A 19,329-nucleotide genomic window follows, 5' to 3' on the forward strand; every position below is an offset into this window, starting at 1 on the left:
CAGTGACTGTATTAAAAGTTTTGTTGCTCCAGGGATCATTGATCTTCTGGATGCCAGTGAAACCCTGAAGAGATCAACATATAACTAGGAACCAGACTATAGTTCAACTATTGTATAATGGTTTGCGTCTCACTATTAGTAACATCTGGCTCTTTTTAACTCACCCAAATCTGTCTGTCATGAAATGCAGGGTGGCACAATTGTTCACTACTCTGTACCCACAAAGGCCAGCTGCAAATTATCCTAATGTGAAGTGTGCAATGTTATATGTGTGCAATGATGAACTATGGCAATATGATCTCAAACTAGTTTGCATAAAAATCACACAAACCCTTCCATACACGCATCTCATTATCATATTTGCCTATTTGGCAAAGCTACTGAGAATACGTTCATGCATAATTGAGACCCAGCTCCCAACTGTTGGGCATGCCTAGTTCACAATACTTCATGCCATCACAGCTGGCACTAATGGGCACTCTTGCTGGCAGTCTTTACAGACTGAAGAAAGATTAATTGGCCACACACATTGATTCACACAACCATACAATTTGTTTCACATGAAGAGTAGTTCAGGCACAATGGCTAGCAATGTGGATTCATACTTCTATATGGCCACTAAACATTAAGAAACAGAGAAGTGTTGTCTTCCAGGTTTCTAGAAACTGCACCCTATTTAAGAAAATAAAATTAATAACTTTCCAGGACCTTATTTACATTCAAACTGAAAAAAAGATGTCAACAGCAAGCATTTTCTTCATCTAAGTGACAATTTGAATCCTGTGAGGATTTTTTTAATCTCTTCTGGTAAAGGGCATTTTTTTCAATTCAATTTTTATTACAGTCATGGACCAGCACACAAAAAAATTAAACATTAAAATAAAATAAAACTGTACAGAACCAAACAGCACAAGGCATAATAATGTATTACAATTGATGGTGGTGAAATCAATGGGTGACTAAAGTCTGCCTAATTTTACAGACAGTGTAACAAAACTTAGCTATGCTAAGATAAACTGAATCATACTGATCTAACAATTATAGTTTTACATAGAAATGACCCAAATTTCCAGCATATTTAATCAGGTAAGGTTATAAGTTATAGAGAGAGCAATACAACAGCACATGAGCTGTGCTTTCAATGGCCCCTTGTTCAGAGGGACACAATTCTGGTAAAAGGCACCAGAACTGCACTACTGTCCAATTAATCTTGACATTCTTTTAATTGGATAATATGGACAAAAGGACAGCACTAAATTTATTTTTCTTGTTGATGAGAATTTGTGTTTATACAATGCATCTGATACATTTTTCCATGTTAGTGGCTTTGTTTATTCTGAGTTAAAAGTGCTGGATCATTCTGTTCCAGTACTTTTTACTCTGAATGCCCTACTGTCTTAATTCTGTTACTTAAAATCCCTTATCTTCAATGTATGCACATGATCTTAACATAGTTATTTTATGTGTTATATCACTAAGATAAAATATGTTCTTTCTACATTTAACTTTTGTAGGATATTAAAAAGACACGTTTATAAACATTAGCAACTTTTAACTTCTATTAATGGGTGAACCTCTTAAGATTAGTGTACTTCTAGTTGATGACCAAAACTGAAGGCAAGAAGAAATGTTGAGCTGTTTATAAATCAATCTGATAATGCTTGTTTCTTATCTTCCTTTTAAGATTGTTCTCTCATTTTCAGTCTCATTTAGAAAAACATAAATTTTACAAACTCACACTTGGAATGAAGTATTCCAGATGGTCGAGTAAAAAGAACTTACCTAATGTACAAAAGGTCATTCACTAAAACCCATTTATTAATGTACTCTAAGGATATATCTTCTGATGTTGTTACTGCATCAATAAAATTGTCAGCTCAAAATAGGAGTTAAATTCACATTAGGGTTTTAGATATAATGTATTTTCAAATGAAAAAAATTATACAGAATAAATATCAGCAATTTTGTCTCCACATTTCATTTTGTAAATGAAAACATTTCTTTTTTGATTCATTATCCGTTCTTATATTATGATTAAAACTTGTAAATTGTGTACTTAACTGCCTATATATAGAACTACATGTTACAGAATCTGAAGCAGCCAGATATTTCAAGTTTCCTCAGTTACCTCTCTATCCTGTCAACATTTTTCCTTCCTGGACCTTTGCTGTAAAGTGTGGGATATTTTTTAAAGGCTATATATATGGATGAATGAATGATTCCCTTCCTGACTAACAAAAACAGAAGCAAAGCTTATGAGCAATCCCTCCAATCATTCCCTTGATATTTTACCATTCTCTAATTAATTTCACAAGTTTCGGAAAATCTTCTGTTAAGCATTTCCAGTTAGTCTCTCACTAACTTTTTTTTTCTGCTTTGTATAATTTGTAAGAAACTTCATCTGGTGGTATCCCACAAATAAAAATGAAAGTGAATTAGGCTCATAGTCTTTTGATGTAGGTATGTGTCTTCCAAATCCAATCTTTACAGTAATTATTCTGATAGAGATAGGCTTTCATGGCATGGGTTCAGACTTCTTGAAGGACTGTCTCATCCACGGATTGGCCCATCCTACCCATGCCGGCAGAGGAAGCATGCTGTGAGCCCCATCAGCCTGATCATTCTGGTGGTTGCAGGTGAAGGGCCTTCTCTGCTGTTGTACCTGCCCTCTGGAACATCTTGTCCCCCAGTATGAAGTTGGCCCCATCCCTTCTAACCTTTGACAAGAGACTAAAGACCAGCTAGCTTAGGGCTCCAATGTGGGAACACAGTAGAGGTGCTTGATCGATTAACAACAGATTCTACCTCCGCTCCATCCTGCACTCCCCATCTTTAATTAGATCATAGTGTTTGGCTTGATTTAACTTAATGTTTTTAGTATATTTATATTTATCTTTCATGATTATAAACTGCCCAGAGTTACCTTGTGGTGAGATGGGCAGCCAATAAATTTAACAAACAAACAAACAAATGGATAGTAGCTATCTGATCAAATACATTTAGCAAAATAGTATTTACCCCAACACAAAATATGCTCAATTAACTTCAACTATAGTGTGGTAATTGTCCACATGGAGAAAAAAAAATCTAGTGTTGTTTCTATGATCCTAGAAGATTGCCCTATGGCCACTTAAACTAAGAAAGAAAAATGTCCAAGCCATGTAGCATGTCATCAGCATCTCAAGAGTTGCCAGTGTTTTGCAGAAGTTCTGGTAGCTTTTTTTTCCTTTTAAAATCATTTAGATCCATGCCAATCCTACTTTACTAATTTTTCATAAACTGCTGAAACCTGGTTGTTTCCCAAGTCTTGGATTAGAATGAATAGTCAGGATATGTGTGTATGTATGTTTGTGGTGCTTGTGTGATAGCATCAGTTTGTATTTCTTTTTCTTAGATATAGGCTGATTTCTCTTTAACTTTTTTAAAATGATAAACCACATAGGTTTATTGTGGAGGTGGATAGCCTTGAAAATAAAGTATCACATTACATCAAATAAAATGACTGTGCCAGTCTCACTCATATTCAATTCCAACTCCCTGGCAACATATCACAAAAAGCAGTTCCTCTGGAGGTGACAGACACTTACATCTTGATTGGACATATCCCAATAAGGCCTTTCTCCATATGACATCACTTCCCACATGACAATTCCATAGCTCCAGACATCACTGGCTGATGTAAATTTACGATAGGCAATTGCTTCTGGTGCAGTCCATCTGATAGGAATCTTACCACCCTACAAATAAATCAACAGAAGCATTTATACAACTGCAACTACTTTAGATTTGTTTATTCACTTATATAGGTTTATATAATGTTTCAATTTTATATAATGTTCATCATTACTTAAATAAAAAAAACAGGACATTAAAATGAAAAGATAACAGAGCTATTCCACTCCCTACACAACTTCCACACAACTTTTTCTGCAAGCAAAAGAAATCAGGAAGAAAGCAGACTTAAACATGAAAAGTTCAACCACTTCAGTTTTATTATCTTTGTGGTTATCTCCAGTGGTTTTTAAAATATAAGTATGTAGGTAAGAAAAATATAATATAGGTAGTTCTCAACTTACAATCACAATTGAGCCCCAAATTGCTGTTGCTAAGTGAATTGTTAAGTTGTTAAGTGAATTTTGCCGTATTTTACAACCTTTCTTGCCACAGTTGTTAAGTGAATCACTGCAGTGGTTAAGTTAGTGACATGGTTGTTAAATGAATCTGGCTTCCCCACTGACTTTGCTTGTTAGAAGGTTGCAAAAGATTATCACATGACCCTCATATATATAAGTCTGTTGTCAAGTTCCTGAATTTTGATCACATGATCATAGAGATACTGCAACAGTCGTTAAGTGTGAAAAACAGTCATAAGCCACTTTTTTCAGTGCCATTGTAACTTTCAATGATCACTAAATGAACTGTTATAAGTCAAGAACTACCTGTAAACATTTCAGTGGTTGGACTAGGTTTTCAGGATCCTGCTAAGGAAATGGAAGCCTAAGAGCTTATGTTGGGCTTTTAATTATAATCAGTCCTTGCACAAAACTGTTTGCTTCTTTTAAGCAAAATTCAGACAGAATTTATGATTTCCGTTGTTGTTTGTTTGTGTTGTGTTATTTGTGTTGTTCTTTGCTGGCAGGGATGCAAAATCATGAAATGGTCTTACGTGTTATATTGTGATAGGGTTTGGGCTTTTGTTTTATTTTTACTAGTACTGATATTATATTGCACCATGTACAGTATATACCTGTGTGTGGGTGTCTGCACACACAAAAATGTATTGATTTCTCCGCTTATAGCTTCATTAATGTACTATGTGCCAAGCTCTCTGAACTTGAATTGTTTTCTTTCAGACATTTCATTACGAAAGTAGGCAATATCATCAGTGCTAGAGTGATAGCAGTTACCTAGTTTAATAATGAAAGGCCTGCAAGAAAGCAACCAAGCTCAGAGAGGATCAAGGACCCCACAGTTCAACCCTGAGGTAGAAATATTCTCTTCTATCAGTACATTAATGTAATAAACTTGCAAAATATGGTTTTGTAAGATTAGCATTTCATTCCTATCATTAAGATGGTTGCTAGCAGGAGTTCTGCTATTGTAATCTTTCTTGTCCGCTGTTCCTGCCAGGCTTGTTTTACATGCACTTGAGTCAGAGACACATTTATCAAGCAACTCGATGGCCTGTTCACAGTCAACAAATCAGTTCAGAACTACCACTTTGGAATGCTTCAAAACATGTATACTGTTCTAAAACTGAATAAAACATGTTGCTGTTACAATTCTAATGTATGCCTTCTTATCACCAAATGTGGGAAGAGTAATGGCTGTAAACAGTACCATTCTTATTATTTCCTTTAGCTTCTCTAGAATAAACATGACCGTAAATAACTATTTTATTTGCTTTAGAAAAAAACATTAGAATCACTTTTCTTTTTTCAAAGCTCATCTGGTACAATATGGCACATGTAAATGATTTTTATGAATAGCATGTTTTTATATTTTTATTAAAGTTTACAAATGTAAAGATATAAATATTAATGCAAATTAAGAAGAATATAAAGAAGAAAAAGTGAAGAGAAAAATAAAAAAAGATTTATAAAAATGATTTCTTCTTCCTCCAAATAAGTACCAACAATTTCAGGAATTTATGACCTTTTCTGATATTTTAATAAAATATTTGTACTTCTCATAATTCATCTATTATCAATTGATAAATTATACAATTTCATCATTCAGTCTGAATCAGCAAAAGTCCATTAAGAGCTATAGGAATATAATATATATTTTAATCTTGATGAAATAAGTCTACTTATATTGCTTCTTAAATCTACTTTTAAAAGCTTGATCATTAATCCATTAAAACAATGTCCCACAAGGCTATGGAGAGTCTCAATCATCCAGGTCATGGTTGTCCCAAAGGTGCTTTTTTTCTCTCAAAAGGCAACTGGACTTTCTTGATTTTGGTTTTTGTTTTCTTTTGAAAACCTTTTGCTTCTCATCCAAGAAGCTTCTTTGATGAGAAACAAAACATTTTTCAAAGAAAAAAAACCCCAAGAAAGTCCAGTTCCTTTTTCAGGGGAAAAAAAATCATTTGGACAATGTCCCACAAGTTGATTTCTTATCATTTTCTCTCAGAAACTCATTCAGTACGAGTCTCTTTTGTAAATCCAAGATAAGAAAGCTACTCAAGTCATTCTTCTGATTATTTGTATGTTCCCTTTTATTATTGTTTTATTATTATTAAAAGTTTAGCCAGTTTCATTTGTAAATCCAGAGTAGCATCATTTTGCATATCATTCTTGTAGTCTGGCATTTTTAAATCCAGTTTCAGATCCACATACAAATTAGTTCAGTCTCTATTTTGTCTATTAAAGCCTGTTTCTTTTCTGTAGCCTCTTTTAAATCCATTCTCTAGTAGCAGATAAATTAAAGAGAAATTTCTGAACAGATTGTTCCCAAATATCCTTGAATTCTTCCAAGTGAAATAATATTGGTCCATATATTTACATAAAATCTACAAATCTACATTCCAATCAAGATTTTTTAGAATTATTTTCAATATCTTCCTATATATTTTTTGTCAAATTTTAAACAACTCACAGGAAATATTCTTTCAAGTCAATAAGGCTTTCGTTTATAACTTTCCAAAATCAACATTCTAGTCACTTTTGCTTTTGTTCAAAAATAAGTTAAAAATTAAAATTCTTTTTACAGTCCTTATCTTACAATCCTTATAAAAATGTATTTCATCATATGTAGAAGGAAATTCAGTTGGTGTAATGAAAATTGTGCTTCTGAAGATTGTAAACATCCAAAAAAATCATTAGCAAGCAACATGCTACCGGTGATTAAGAGAGGAAGTATATGAATCCAGTATCCATTTAAAGGCATTGAATGATGGTTTAGGTGATATGTCTTTCCCCCAGCTCACAGACCTCTAAAACAGTCTTATTTCATGGGAAACCTCTGTGTGGAGCACCTGTGGGCAATCCTGGCCCTTTCCTTATCTATAGAGGTATTCCCAGGAGCCAGTCAATTCATTGGATCCCTTTTCTGTCACAGCATCAGTTCCTTTCTCAAGACCTAACTTTGCCATTACTTTCCCATAAGTTTGATTTTTATGAATAACACATTAAGTTATATTATAACCACTGTTATCAAAACCAAACCCAGTTTGTTTTATCTAACTTGCTATAAATCCTGGGATGATTTTCACAATGCTTTATGCTACTTGCCCCTTTAATAAGGAACTGTGGATATATGGAACTGTTATAATCAACACATGTAAAAATGGAATAATGGCCCAAAGCCAATTAAACAGCAGTCTATATTTATCAGAGCAAAATACAATTGACAAAGAAAAAATAGCTCAGGTCACTATCTAATTTTAATCACAAACACGAGGATTAAGCTGTATGTTAAAATGATATGGGAAGTAAAATACAATGGTATTTCCTGTGCCTGCCACACAAACAGATTAGAAGAAAACCATTGTAACATTATAAGAATGGATGGTGAGGTCCTGGCTTAGCTTCTATCCCAAGAAAGTGATGGAAAGCATGATTAAATTAGAAAATTAAACTAGTTAAATTAAAATAAAACATGATTAAACTAGAAAATTGGAAAAATGCCATGTTTTCAGGAAGGTGAAATTATGCCTTACCAACCTTTAATATTACTTGCAATTTAAGAACATACCAATACAAGAAGAGCCTTACTGGATCAGGTCAAGAGCATATCTAGTCCAATAATCTGTCAAGCACATCAGACAGATGAATGGGCCACGAAGGGGATAATTCTCTTCCATTGCTGCTCCTTAACACATGTTTTTTAAGTTTTACTGCCTTAGATTCCAGAAATAATCTACAGTAGTCAAGACAAAGAACCACCCACTGTTCTGTGCTCTAAGAATTTGCTGAGTCCCTTTTAAAATAATTGAAATTGGTGACCATTTTATCTATTAAAAATTTAACTATTTGTTCCATAGCCTATGATTTTTCTCACATTTTCTTTTAGTTATTATTAAGTGAGAGACAGAAAAAAAACTGCTCTCTATTTCCAAGCTACGTATGATTTTATAAATCTATAAAAAATAGAGCAGGGCTTTTCAACCTTTTCACCCATTGTACCATTTTTAGGATATGGCAACATCTGAGTACCACAGTCGCCTAACAAGGTGTCAAAAACTTGACCAAAAAAAAAAAGGAAAAAAGTGATAAAGTACAGGTAATTTTCAACTTACAACAGTTTGCTTAGTGACTGTTCAAAGTTACAATGGCACTGAAAAAAGTGCCCCCCAAGCCACAGCCAAGCAAGACACCTGCCTGCCCACCTGGCGGCACTCTTCCTCCTGTCCGAGGTTTTCATTGTGACCATTTCTGTTGAGGATTGGCAGCGGGGTGGGGTGGGGGGTGCTTGGTTTTTATTTCTCCTATCTGCTGGGTGGTTGCAGCAGGTTTTGGTTAATTCACATGACCCTGGGACACTTTGGCCATCATAAATATGAATCAGTTGCCAAGCATCTGAATGTAAATCCAAGACCCTGGAGATGCTGCAACATTCCAGCTGATCAGCGCTTCTTCTGGGCTCAGCAGAAGAACCAGGATTGGCGCCGAGCTCCAGCTGGAGCCTGGCACTGATCCTGGCGCTTCCGCTGAGCCCTGACAGCCCTGCAGCTCCAGCCTTCTCTTGCTCAGGCTTGTGCGGTGCTGCCACTGGTTCAGCTCATTCCCCTCCCCTGCGCTACCACTTTTCTAGGATGGTTGTGTACCACCTGCCAGGTGCCAATGTACCACAGATGGTTGAGCCCTGAATTAGAGAGCCAGTCTGATCTAGTGCTTAAGGCACCAGGCTAGAAACCAGGACACTGTGAATTCTAGTCCTGCCTTAGACATAAAAGTCAGCTGGGTGACTTTGAGCCAATCACTGTCTCTCAGTGTAACCCAGCCCATTGCACAGGTTTGCTGTAGGAAAATAAGAGGAGAAAGGAGTATTAGGCGTGATGAATTTGAACTATGTATAAAAATAATAAAAGAAGAATATAAATAAAAAAATCCTCCCAGAACACTTTTGTAACATAGAAAACCTGTTACATGATGCTGTTTAATTACTATAACTAGTCACCATTCCAGTTCCTCTAGCCCATAGACAGATATTCTACCTTTCTCCCTCTCCATCCAAAATGGGCAGATGTTAACACAAAGCATTTGATTAAAGCAACCAATCTCTTTTATTTTCAGAAAATGTTCACAGGATCTTTGTGGGTCTAGAATAATCCTTTAAAGTAAGTATGATGCTCTACTTTACTGAATTTCTCATGATATTCCTTTTTTTTTAAAGCTTTCTGGGAACATCCATATAACTATAGCTGAAAGCAAGATATTAAACTGTTATATGCTCTTTTTTTGTTTAATTCACTTAAAATACATGTTCTTGTGTCTGGGATATATATATGTCTATGTGGCATTTCATTTTTAGTATCACCTGCACCAACTCCTGGAATTGAATTGAAAACATTCAATGACTGGTGATTGGAACAGTCTTGCACTTTAATGTTGGCAGCTGCTCATTGAAATGATGAGAAAGACACAAGCACATGAGCTGATTTCTTGCACTCATGGTATTTGATACTTTGAATGGTAGCCAAGTTATAGCTTTCTTTTTCATTTATTATGATAATGAAAAATACTTTTTATCCCTATAACCCATATGGTTATCTTGGCTTGTATTAGTGGCATTTTTTTTAAAATAACTATAACAATTAGAAATTAATTGTGGTTACTCATTTGTGGAATTTATCCAAACTGTCCTGAATGGTGATATCAAAACAAGACAATGTACTGTGATGCAAATTATATATATTTTTGCTGTTCCATTGGAAGGGAAAACACTTCACTATATTTGCATCACTGAATTGAAAGAAAAGCTTTTCAATCATTTCCTCCTGACCTTCTGTTTGAACACAGCTCTCTAGAAATCTGTCTTGGCTCAAAACCTCACTGCCCTTGTTAGTGGGAAATTACAGGGCTGGACAGCATTAAAATATTCAGAAGGCAGATTGCAATTTTCTCTCCCCTCCCCAGTCTTTTTAATGAACTGCATGTTCATTATAGGGGAAGTCTGAGAATTAAACAGCACAAACTAGATTTTTCTAACAATCTCTGTACTTGGGAAAACAGATGGAGAACTGCTGGCATTTAAAAGCAAAACATCTAACAAAAATTATACCTCTTCATGATAAACCTTGCACCACCTTTTATCCTAATGTGTATAAGCTTCAAGGATGTTTATGATCATCAGGATACGGCTGTATAAGCTGTGATTTTTGCCTCATTAGACTTTTTATGTAGTCAACAAAAACTCATGAAGCCACTAAATTGAGTATTGTTCCACCAGTTGTAAACATACTCATGTTCATGAAAATGTCACTGATCTCCATAAATAAGCAAACAGCACATAGAAATACAAGTTTATTTTTTCTTTGCTTTTTTATTTACTATAGTTTGGATGCTGCTCAGCTCCAAATATCTCTGAGCCACTTATATCAAGCAACACAACAATAAAACAATTAAAATAGAATAATAATCAAAATAATATCAATCACTTCTCAATCATAACAAAGATAATAATTAAAACAATATAAACTACCAAACCTCTTTAACAGAGGTAGGTCATCTTAATTATCCCTCAATGTTTTCATAAAAGCTGTATTTTCTTCAAGATCCCAATAAGAAGGGATATTATATAAATATTGACCAAGAAAGAGAGTTACAGGTGTCTTTTTAATCACATGAAGCTGGAATGTCTTTAGATAATATTACATATTTTGCAAGTATACCATCTGTTGTCTTTAGGGAAGACATATATGATAGATAGACAGCCAGCCAGCCAGCCAGCCAGACACCGAGATGGAGACGGAGATGAAAAGATTTTGACTTACCCTAGTCGTATAGGCTGCTTCAGGATCATCTTCTAGAACACGGGACATACCAAAATCAGAAACTTTACAGACCAAGTTACTGTTAACTAGTATGTTTCGAGCAGCTAGATCCCGATGTACATAGCTCATGTCAGACAAATACTTCATTCCAGAACCAATGCCTCGGAGCATTCCTACCAACTGGATTACAGTAAATCTGCCATCATTCTTCTGAAGGGAAGGAATAAGGAAGATAAATAAAAAGAACATATTTGTGATTAATTATAGGTTCTTTTTCCAACTTTTTTGATTCTCCCTGAACCCACCATCAGAATTATATTTTAAAAGTGAATAAAGACAGATTTTTATGAGAAATTGCACTAGTGTCTGTACTGACTAAACAAATTCAAGCAGGCATTAGATAACAAATTGGTTCTCTCTGATCCTTTCCCTAAGCTACTTATAGGAAAGCATAAAAATATCATACTAAACATGCTCAATTTGTTGATAATTCACTTAAAAAGTGAGGTGATAAGGAACAATTCCTAAAAATCCAGCAGTGAGTATTCAAACAACTTTTACTGGTGAGAAAAGTAATATATTCTACACTTGAGGACTGTATTCCTCTTGGAACCAGGACCTCCTGTTGCTCAGTTCTCAAGAGGTGATGCATCTTTTAAAAACTTTCATACTGTACTACATTATTTTATTTCTTGCCATTGAACCTTATAATTAACTGGCAAAATATAATCCTGTGCTTTTTGCACTAGCTTCCTGGGATATGTGGAATGTTCCCATTTTAATTAACCAACAACAATGTGAGACTTTTAATAAGCATTTTAATCAAACCTGCTTCTGAGTAAACAAGGATTATTTAGAGCTTATTTTATGGTTCATTTACCCTCCCAGCAATAGAAATAGGGAAAAATGCACTAGTAAGCATCTCGAAACATAATTCTATTTCATCTTCAAACCCCAATAGATAAACAAAGATATTAAAGTATTTCTCGCTTTAGGTTTTATTACATGCCAAGTACCTACCCTGAGAAAGGCATCCAAAGAACCATTTTCCATGTACTCAGTTATAATCATGACAGGTTTACCTAGATGTTGGAGATAGACAACACAGAGTTCATAGATGCAGACAATTTGGTCAATGGATAGGGCTTTTTTATTTTTACTTTTTTTTAAAAAAAATCTAGAACTTCCTCAGAAAAGAATGAGCCAGAAAACAAATAATGTAAAAGTGTTAGTGAGTTTCAGCCAGAAAATTAGCACTTAAGCTAACTCACTGACAAAAGTCTTTAACTACAGTACACATCATAATCTCCAGAGAGTATAAGAATCCATAATTGCTCACTAAAGAGAAATGGAGATGCAGTAATAGACCAAATAGGCCTATTTGCACTTGGAGTAATGTAAAGATAATTGCATCATTTGCTAGACAATTTGTATGTCTGTAGGCATTTGGTTGAGAAAAATCAAAGTTATGGTTTGAAGGATACAGCCTGTCAGCTGTAAGCAAAAATCCAGGTGTGGCATCAACAGTAATTTTCTTTCTGTATAATTCATATGATTTTGTTTTTAATGTTTTAATCTTGCTTTATCCATTTGTTCTATCCTGAAAAGGCATGGAGAAATTAGCCAAATAAGTGATGCCATGCTAACCATTATGTTTTGAATCCATTATTATGCAATGCCAGCCATTGGTGTATTTATTTATAGATTAACTAAACACTATTTAATTCTTAAAGTATCTTTTTATGCATATTCAAACTTTTTAGAATCATTCAATGAACCATTTGCATATACCTGTTTTTTTTTTTTTTTTTTTTTATAGAAGGTTCCTGCTTCTTTTAGACAGACTTTCTAAAGTTAAGTGCATTGACCTGGGAGGAACACAGGTAACTTTTACTTTTTAATACTAAATTTGATTTAACATATCATGAATAGATCACAAAATGGTATATAATTCATAAGGAAGGAAGGAAGGAAGGAAGGAAGGAAGGAAGGAAGGAAGGAAGGAAGGAAGGAAGGAAGGAAGGAAGGAAGGAAGGAAGGATGGAAGGAAGGACCCCAGTAGGATCTGCTGAAATATTTGTCTGAGAAAATTGGATCCTGGAAAACATTTTCACATTGAAAAACTGCTATAATCGTTTCTAGATTAGCATATATTTCACCCAGTATGTTGTCCTAGCATGTTGCAATTCTAATATGGTCTCTCTTTAGAAATATTTTATTAGAAAACAATATGCTATAGGACATTAATAAGCTGAAGGTTTTTTTTTACCATTTTCATTTTAATGAGGGACACCTGATTAATGCCAGTTTCTTTAACATGTAAACTTTCACAGCCCCTCACACTGCAGCCATTGCCAAACTATTCTATCTCCTGATCTTGTTCAAAATTTGTTTACAATAAATATTTTTGTATGAATTACAAATCAGGCATCGGTGACCCTTAACTATCTAATTTGCATAAGCACAGACTTCTTTTTCACCCAACATACAGAAATCAAGGACAGAGACATTAGTATGAATTTAGATATTCTGATTAGGAATTCAATTATTTAAAGACAAAGGCTAAGCAAAGTCATTTGTTTTTATGTGTGAACGTTCACCTCTCCTCACATTCATCACTGAAAATTGAATCTACTTAGTACCAGTCTAGATATATTCGTGACATAGACTCTTTGCAATATGACTAAAGTCACCTAATAAATATATTTAAATGAATTTTAATTAATTTTCTTCAATTAAAAGACATTTTATAAATTTAAAAAGTATTATAACTTTTCATATGAATATATTAATTATTGGCTCTATTATACCTAAACAGAAGGTAGCTAATACAAGAATAAGAATAGAGACATGGATAATATGAAATTATTGTCTAATTCTATTGAGCTTTGATTTCTGCTTCAACATATGATATAACCTACATGGAAATGGGTGAACTAAAGGAATCCAATGGTTGGTTCAGTTTGGTTTCAACTCTGGGCAATAATTAATTGTCGAATGCAAAATGTGATATAGATTATAGAGGTTAACAAAATTCCAAATTTCAGAGAAAGCAGAAAGTATGCTCAAAACATAGCTAGAATATTTATATATTCACAAAATAGATACCACACTGGTCCCAGCTAATCACAGAATTTTGTTTTTCAAAAGGCAAACATTTCAGTGAAACTTTGTGAATCCTTCCTCCCTTAACAAATTTCAAAAAGGTGATACAAAAAACATAGCAGGCATCAAAGTGAAGACAAGGAATATAGTACATATCAAGGGAGGAATTTGAAAATACATATGTGTCTTACAGTATTTTGTTACCTGGTATATTAAACATGATGATAATCTATTAGATATAGATAACCATATAATATCCTTGCAGAATCTCATCATTTATCCGTAGAATAGAGCAATGAAGAATTGGAGTCTGCATGCTTTATTTAGTAAATATGGTAAATATGAAACACTAGGCATAGCCAAAGTTTCTGACACCATTTTGTTTTATAGGGAGGATGTGGGAAAGGGGACAGAATTATGTTAACCCCAATAGAAATGTTACTGTTTATTTCCACTATAAACCAGGGAAGTCAAACCTTAGTTTATTTTCAGAATGCTACTAAAATTCAGCAGCATGTTTCTTGGAGTCAACTCCCAATCCAAGAGAAGCAGTTTGACATCATGTAACCAATTTAAAATTTCAACTTAACACTGATTATGTATCTATACTACCTTGTTCCTTCTCCTATCATTTTATTCACACAAACATCAAAGACATTCTAACAATCTATATTATGTTATAATTTCAGGACTCATAAATGCACTATATATTTACGAACTCCTAATAATTCTACAGAGAAAACTGATGTGGGTCTGTTTACTAAAACCTAGATATATTCATAAAAGCTTGCACTCTAGGAAATCAGGCTTCAAAATTCACTTGTTTTGGCCTACAACCTTCTGTTGGGGATTTTAAATCATTTTAATGCAGTGACAAGTACATTATGCAAATACTATCTAGTCATTTATAACTGTTACAGCTGTAACAGCTTGGAGGTTAAAAGCCTCAGTGGGGGTTTCAGTATAAAGATTCCCCTGTTATTTGTCTGGTTTATTAAGGTGATATAAAAATCACTATAGCAAGCATGCTATGGACCAAACAGAAATGTCTTCTTTAATTAAAAAATTCCTGTAAAATCATTAAAAATGTTTATATCTTAACTGAAAATATTGTAGAATCTAGGAATCTGTTTCTTACAAACACTGGGAATTTACTACAAAGAAATTTAAGAACTTATTCAAAATGCTGAAACTGTAAGCAATTTATCACTATATGTTTTTAAGTACATCTGAAATTCTTGAAATAAGCAGGCTTTATAAAGAAGAATCAGCAGGATGTAAGTTAAACACTGGATTTCAAAGACAATATCTTCAAAAATGTCTTGCTTAGAAAGCATATTAATATTACAGGCTTAGAATAAGAAAGTAAAAAGGGCCCATTTTGGTCATGTACTTCCTGCTAAAGGTACAATCTAAAGAAAATTTTCAAAATTATAATTTGGGGAAGGCTGTCTAACACTCAGTGTTGGAGGAATTTGAGAGTTTTGAAAACTCTCCCTTCACCATAATGGTTTATAGAATTATATTTATTTGCCGATGGTAACTTTCTGCCTTTAAAAAGGAAGGAGAATAGAAGGTGATTCCACTGGCTGAATAAGAAATAATGGGTTAAATTCAGAGTTTACCTTGGTAACAACGCAGAAACAACAACAACAAAACTTCTTCTTCAAGTTGCACATACATTTTAATTGTTTTCCTTCCACTGATAATATACCATGCCACATCCAATCTATTTCTGACTAATCACCTGACTCTCAGGATTGTTTTTTGAGGGGACAAGATGCTTAGAAATGACTATATTGTTTGTATTTCTCTAATTTCATTTTTTTGCTGTTGAAATAAATTTAATTCAGTTATGATCTTCACAACAATACTTTTATTTATTTATTTTAGCTAAGGCAAGCTTCACAGATACATTTTAGTTCTGGCCAGAAAATAATAATAATAATAGTAGTAGTAAAGTTGGAAGGGACCCTGGAGGTCATCTACTCCAAACTCTGCTTAGGCAGGAAACCCTATACCATTTCGGACAAATGGCTGTCCAGTCTCTTCTTAAAAACTTCCAGTGTTGGAACATTCACTGCTTCTGGAGGCAGGTTGTTCCACTGGTTAATTGTTCTAGCTGTCAGCAAGTTTCTCCTTAGTTCTAGGTTGCTTCTCTCCTTGATTAGTTTCCCTCTGTTGCTTCTTGTCCTGCCTTCAGGTGCTTTGGAAAACAGCTTGACTCCCTCTTCTTTGTGGCAGCCTCTGAGATATTGGAAAACTGCTATCATGTCCCCCCTCGTCCTTCTCTTCATTAAACTATACATACCCAATTCCAGCAGCCGTTCCTTATATGCTTTAGCCTCTAGTCCCCTAATCATCTTTGTTGCTCTTCTCTGTACTTTTTCTAGAATCTCAACATCTTTTTTACATCACGGTGACCAAAACTGGATAAAGTATTCCAGGTGTGGTCTTACCAAGGCATTGTAAAGTGATGTTAACGCTTCACATGATCTTGATTCTAGCCCTCTGTTAATGCAGCCTAGCACTGTGTTGGCCTTTTTGGCAGCTGCAGCACACTGCTGGCTCATATTTAGGTGATTGTCCACTAGGACTCCGAGGTCCCTCTCACAGTTACTACTATTGAGCAAGGTACCCCCTATACTATACCTGAACATTTGGTTTTTCTTGCCTAAATGTAAACCTTACTTTTTTCACCATTGAATTTCATTTTGTTAAACAGTGCCCAGTGTTCAAGTTGGTTTGTACTCCATTCTTCCTGAGACCAGACCTCATTGATATGCTGAATATTAACTGCCTTAAGGGAAGGGAAATTTATATATATATATATATATATATATATATATATATATATATATATATATATATGTATATGTATATGTATATGTATATGTATATATATATATATATATATATGTATATGTATATATATGTATATATATAAATAAAACCACATTTGTCTGATATGGAAGCATACATACATACACACATACATACATACACACACACACACAGACACACACAGAGAGAGAGAGAGAGAGAGAGAATGTGTTTTTTCAGACAGACGGTCTGATTGATTGCACCTTTGGCATTCTTGACTGCTATACTGCAGTTCTACTTTTTAATAATCTTTTTTGCCTTGCAGCCCCCCAACTAGGGGTGTTAAGCAGGCTCAAGTTGCTACTGCGACACATTACAAATTCAGATTTCTTTTTGCTGACAAGATAGATAGATAGATAGATAGATAGATAGATAGATAGATAGATAGATAGATATAGATATAGATATATGGAGAGAGAGAGAGAGATTATCTTCCTTCCTTCCTCAATATCACTTTAAAAATAATGGGGAACTTTTAAACTGTCCACAATTTCTAAAAACAAACAACCCTTTCACCGTTTTCCTCCTTTTAAAAGTTGTGGTATCATGTTCCTTGTTAAATTATGCATAAGTTGTTTCAAGATAAGGTATCAGCTACAATGATAAAACCATTTACTGCTGACAATAAGATTAATGACTAGTCCTGCACTGATTTCCTATTATTAGCACTCAGTGGATCTATTCCATCTGTCATTTTAGAAAAAGAAATGCTGGAAGGGGAGAACCTCTGCACTGATTTTCATAGCCACTTTCAGTTTGTCCTGCTTAAGTCATGGCCTCATACACATTAATGACATATCATGGCCAACATACATTTAGTGACTACTCCTTCCAAGTGGATGATGTTGGGATGATCAAATTGTCCCATTATGCTGGCCTCACTCAAAAAGTCCCTTCTTTGTTTGTCTGTGTAGCCAGCTTTCAGCGTTTTGATAGCCACACAGATCTCCCTCTTTCCTGGAACCTTGAGACGGCCACTGCAAACTTCACCAAATTCACCTGCAGAAAAAGAAGCATGATAAAAAGGAATCTGCTGACACACATACATTGTTTTAATGCAATTAAGACCTGATTAAATTCCTTCCATTAAGCACTGAGAAGCTTTTGTCTGGCTTAGGCTACCTGCAATCCCAAAGTCCCTTTGCAACTTCCAACTGTGTATTTCCTGTAGATTTCATTTAGCATCATTTAAAAATATGGAATACCATTAAAAAATGGAAAATTCAGTATCCAATTGCATTTATGACATAGAGCCATACATTTTACATCACTGTTATGTGTATTGCATTCTTTTTTCTTCCTTCTCCCCAATTAAGTGCAATCTGTGGGCACACAAAGATTGCCCATCTTAATTCAATTGAATTAAGTTTGGTTGATAATATGCCTACTTCACTTGGATTGATTCTATTATTTGCTCTTTTTGCTTATTTGAAAAAAATACTACAGAATATGACTTGTAAAAACAGAAATATAATAGACTTGTTCCAGTCATCCAAATTTACATGTTGAAAAGTTAAAAACTGGATCTCCTCAGAGAGACTGTAAACTATTTTATTCAAATGTCTTTGAAAAATGCCTGAAGACTGATAATAGATAGAAGAATGTTTACATAAAAAATAATAATAAGCCAACAATTCAACATCCCAGTAAGAATTCACCATTATAAATTTAGTGCTAACATGATGTCTTGAACTTACCGACACCTATGACTTTTTCAATCTTTATACATGAGGCATCAATTTCTTTGGCAAATTCCCGCACAGCTTGGTTGGGATCCTCATAAGTAAAGGGATCTACATAGGTTCTGACACCTAGAATGCAAATATGATTTTCTGAAAACTTAAGAACTACATACAAGATAGATAAATATATAGGGAACGGACATTGCTGTATGTCGACAGAGAATTACAAAAACTATATAAAGAAAATAATATGCTCAAAATGTCTCATCATGAATACATTGCACAGATGGATGGAAGATATTAAAGTCAGATCCTATAACAGACCATACATTTGGGGGAGATGGGAAGGTGTTTTCTTGAGTTCCAACAATAAGTTTGAGTTTTCTGTAACTTACATGAGGAACAATAATGAGTATGCATATCCTTAAATTTTCTATTGATTTCTATGCTCATGTGGAAAGGACTCCAATGAGAATTTAAGGAAGGAACAATTCTTATAAGTTCTATATCAGGAATGTCAAACTCGTAACATCACATGACGTGTCACGACATATCATGACTTTTTTGCCATTGCCAGCAATGGAGTGGGCACAGTTTTGCTATGAGGCATCCGGCCCACGGGCTGGCAGTTTTACACCCCTGTTCTACATCTTAGAAATCTTTTCATCTATTGACCATTTAAAAATCGTATCTATACAAAGAAAATTTTTGCAATAG

General features: G+C 34.3%; 1 protein-coding gene across 1 annotated transcript in view; it reads right to left on the reverse strand.

Moving 5' to 3' along the window:
• The window catches only part of EPHA4 (EPH receptor A4), a 185,525-nt gene that overhangs the window by 15,602 nt on the left and 150,594 nt on the right, over positions 1-19,329 (reverse strand). Inside the window, exons 10-14 of the mRNA XM_039342469.1 lie at positions 18,628-18,741; positions 17,744-17,929; positions 11,963-12,024; positions 10,943-11,152; positions 3,588-3,737 (exon numbers count right to left, since the gene is read on the reverse strand). Of these exons, the coding sequence (XP_039198403.1) occupies positions 3,588-3,737; positions 10,943-11,152; positions 11,963-12,024; positions 17,744-17,929; positions 18,628-18,741 (722 nt within the window). The remainder of the gene's footprint in view (positions 1-3,587; positions 3,738-10,942; positions 11,153-11,962; positions 12,025-17,743; positions 17,930-18,627; positions 18,742-19,329) is intronic.

The sequence above is a fragment of the Crotalus tigris genome, unplaced genomic scaffold (assembly GCF_016545835.1).
Source record: "Crotalus tigris isolate CLP2741 ecotype Arizona unplaced genomic scaffold, ASM1654583v1 scf7180000017792.2578787, whole genome shotgun sequence".
Classification (NCBI taxonomy): domain Eukaryota; kingdom Metazoa; phylum Chordata; class Lepidosauria; order Squamata; family Viperidae; genus Crotalus; species Crotalus tigris.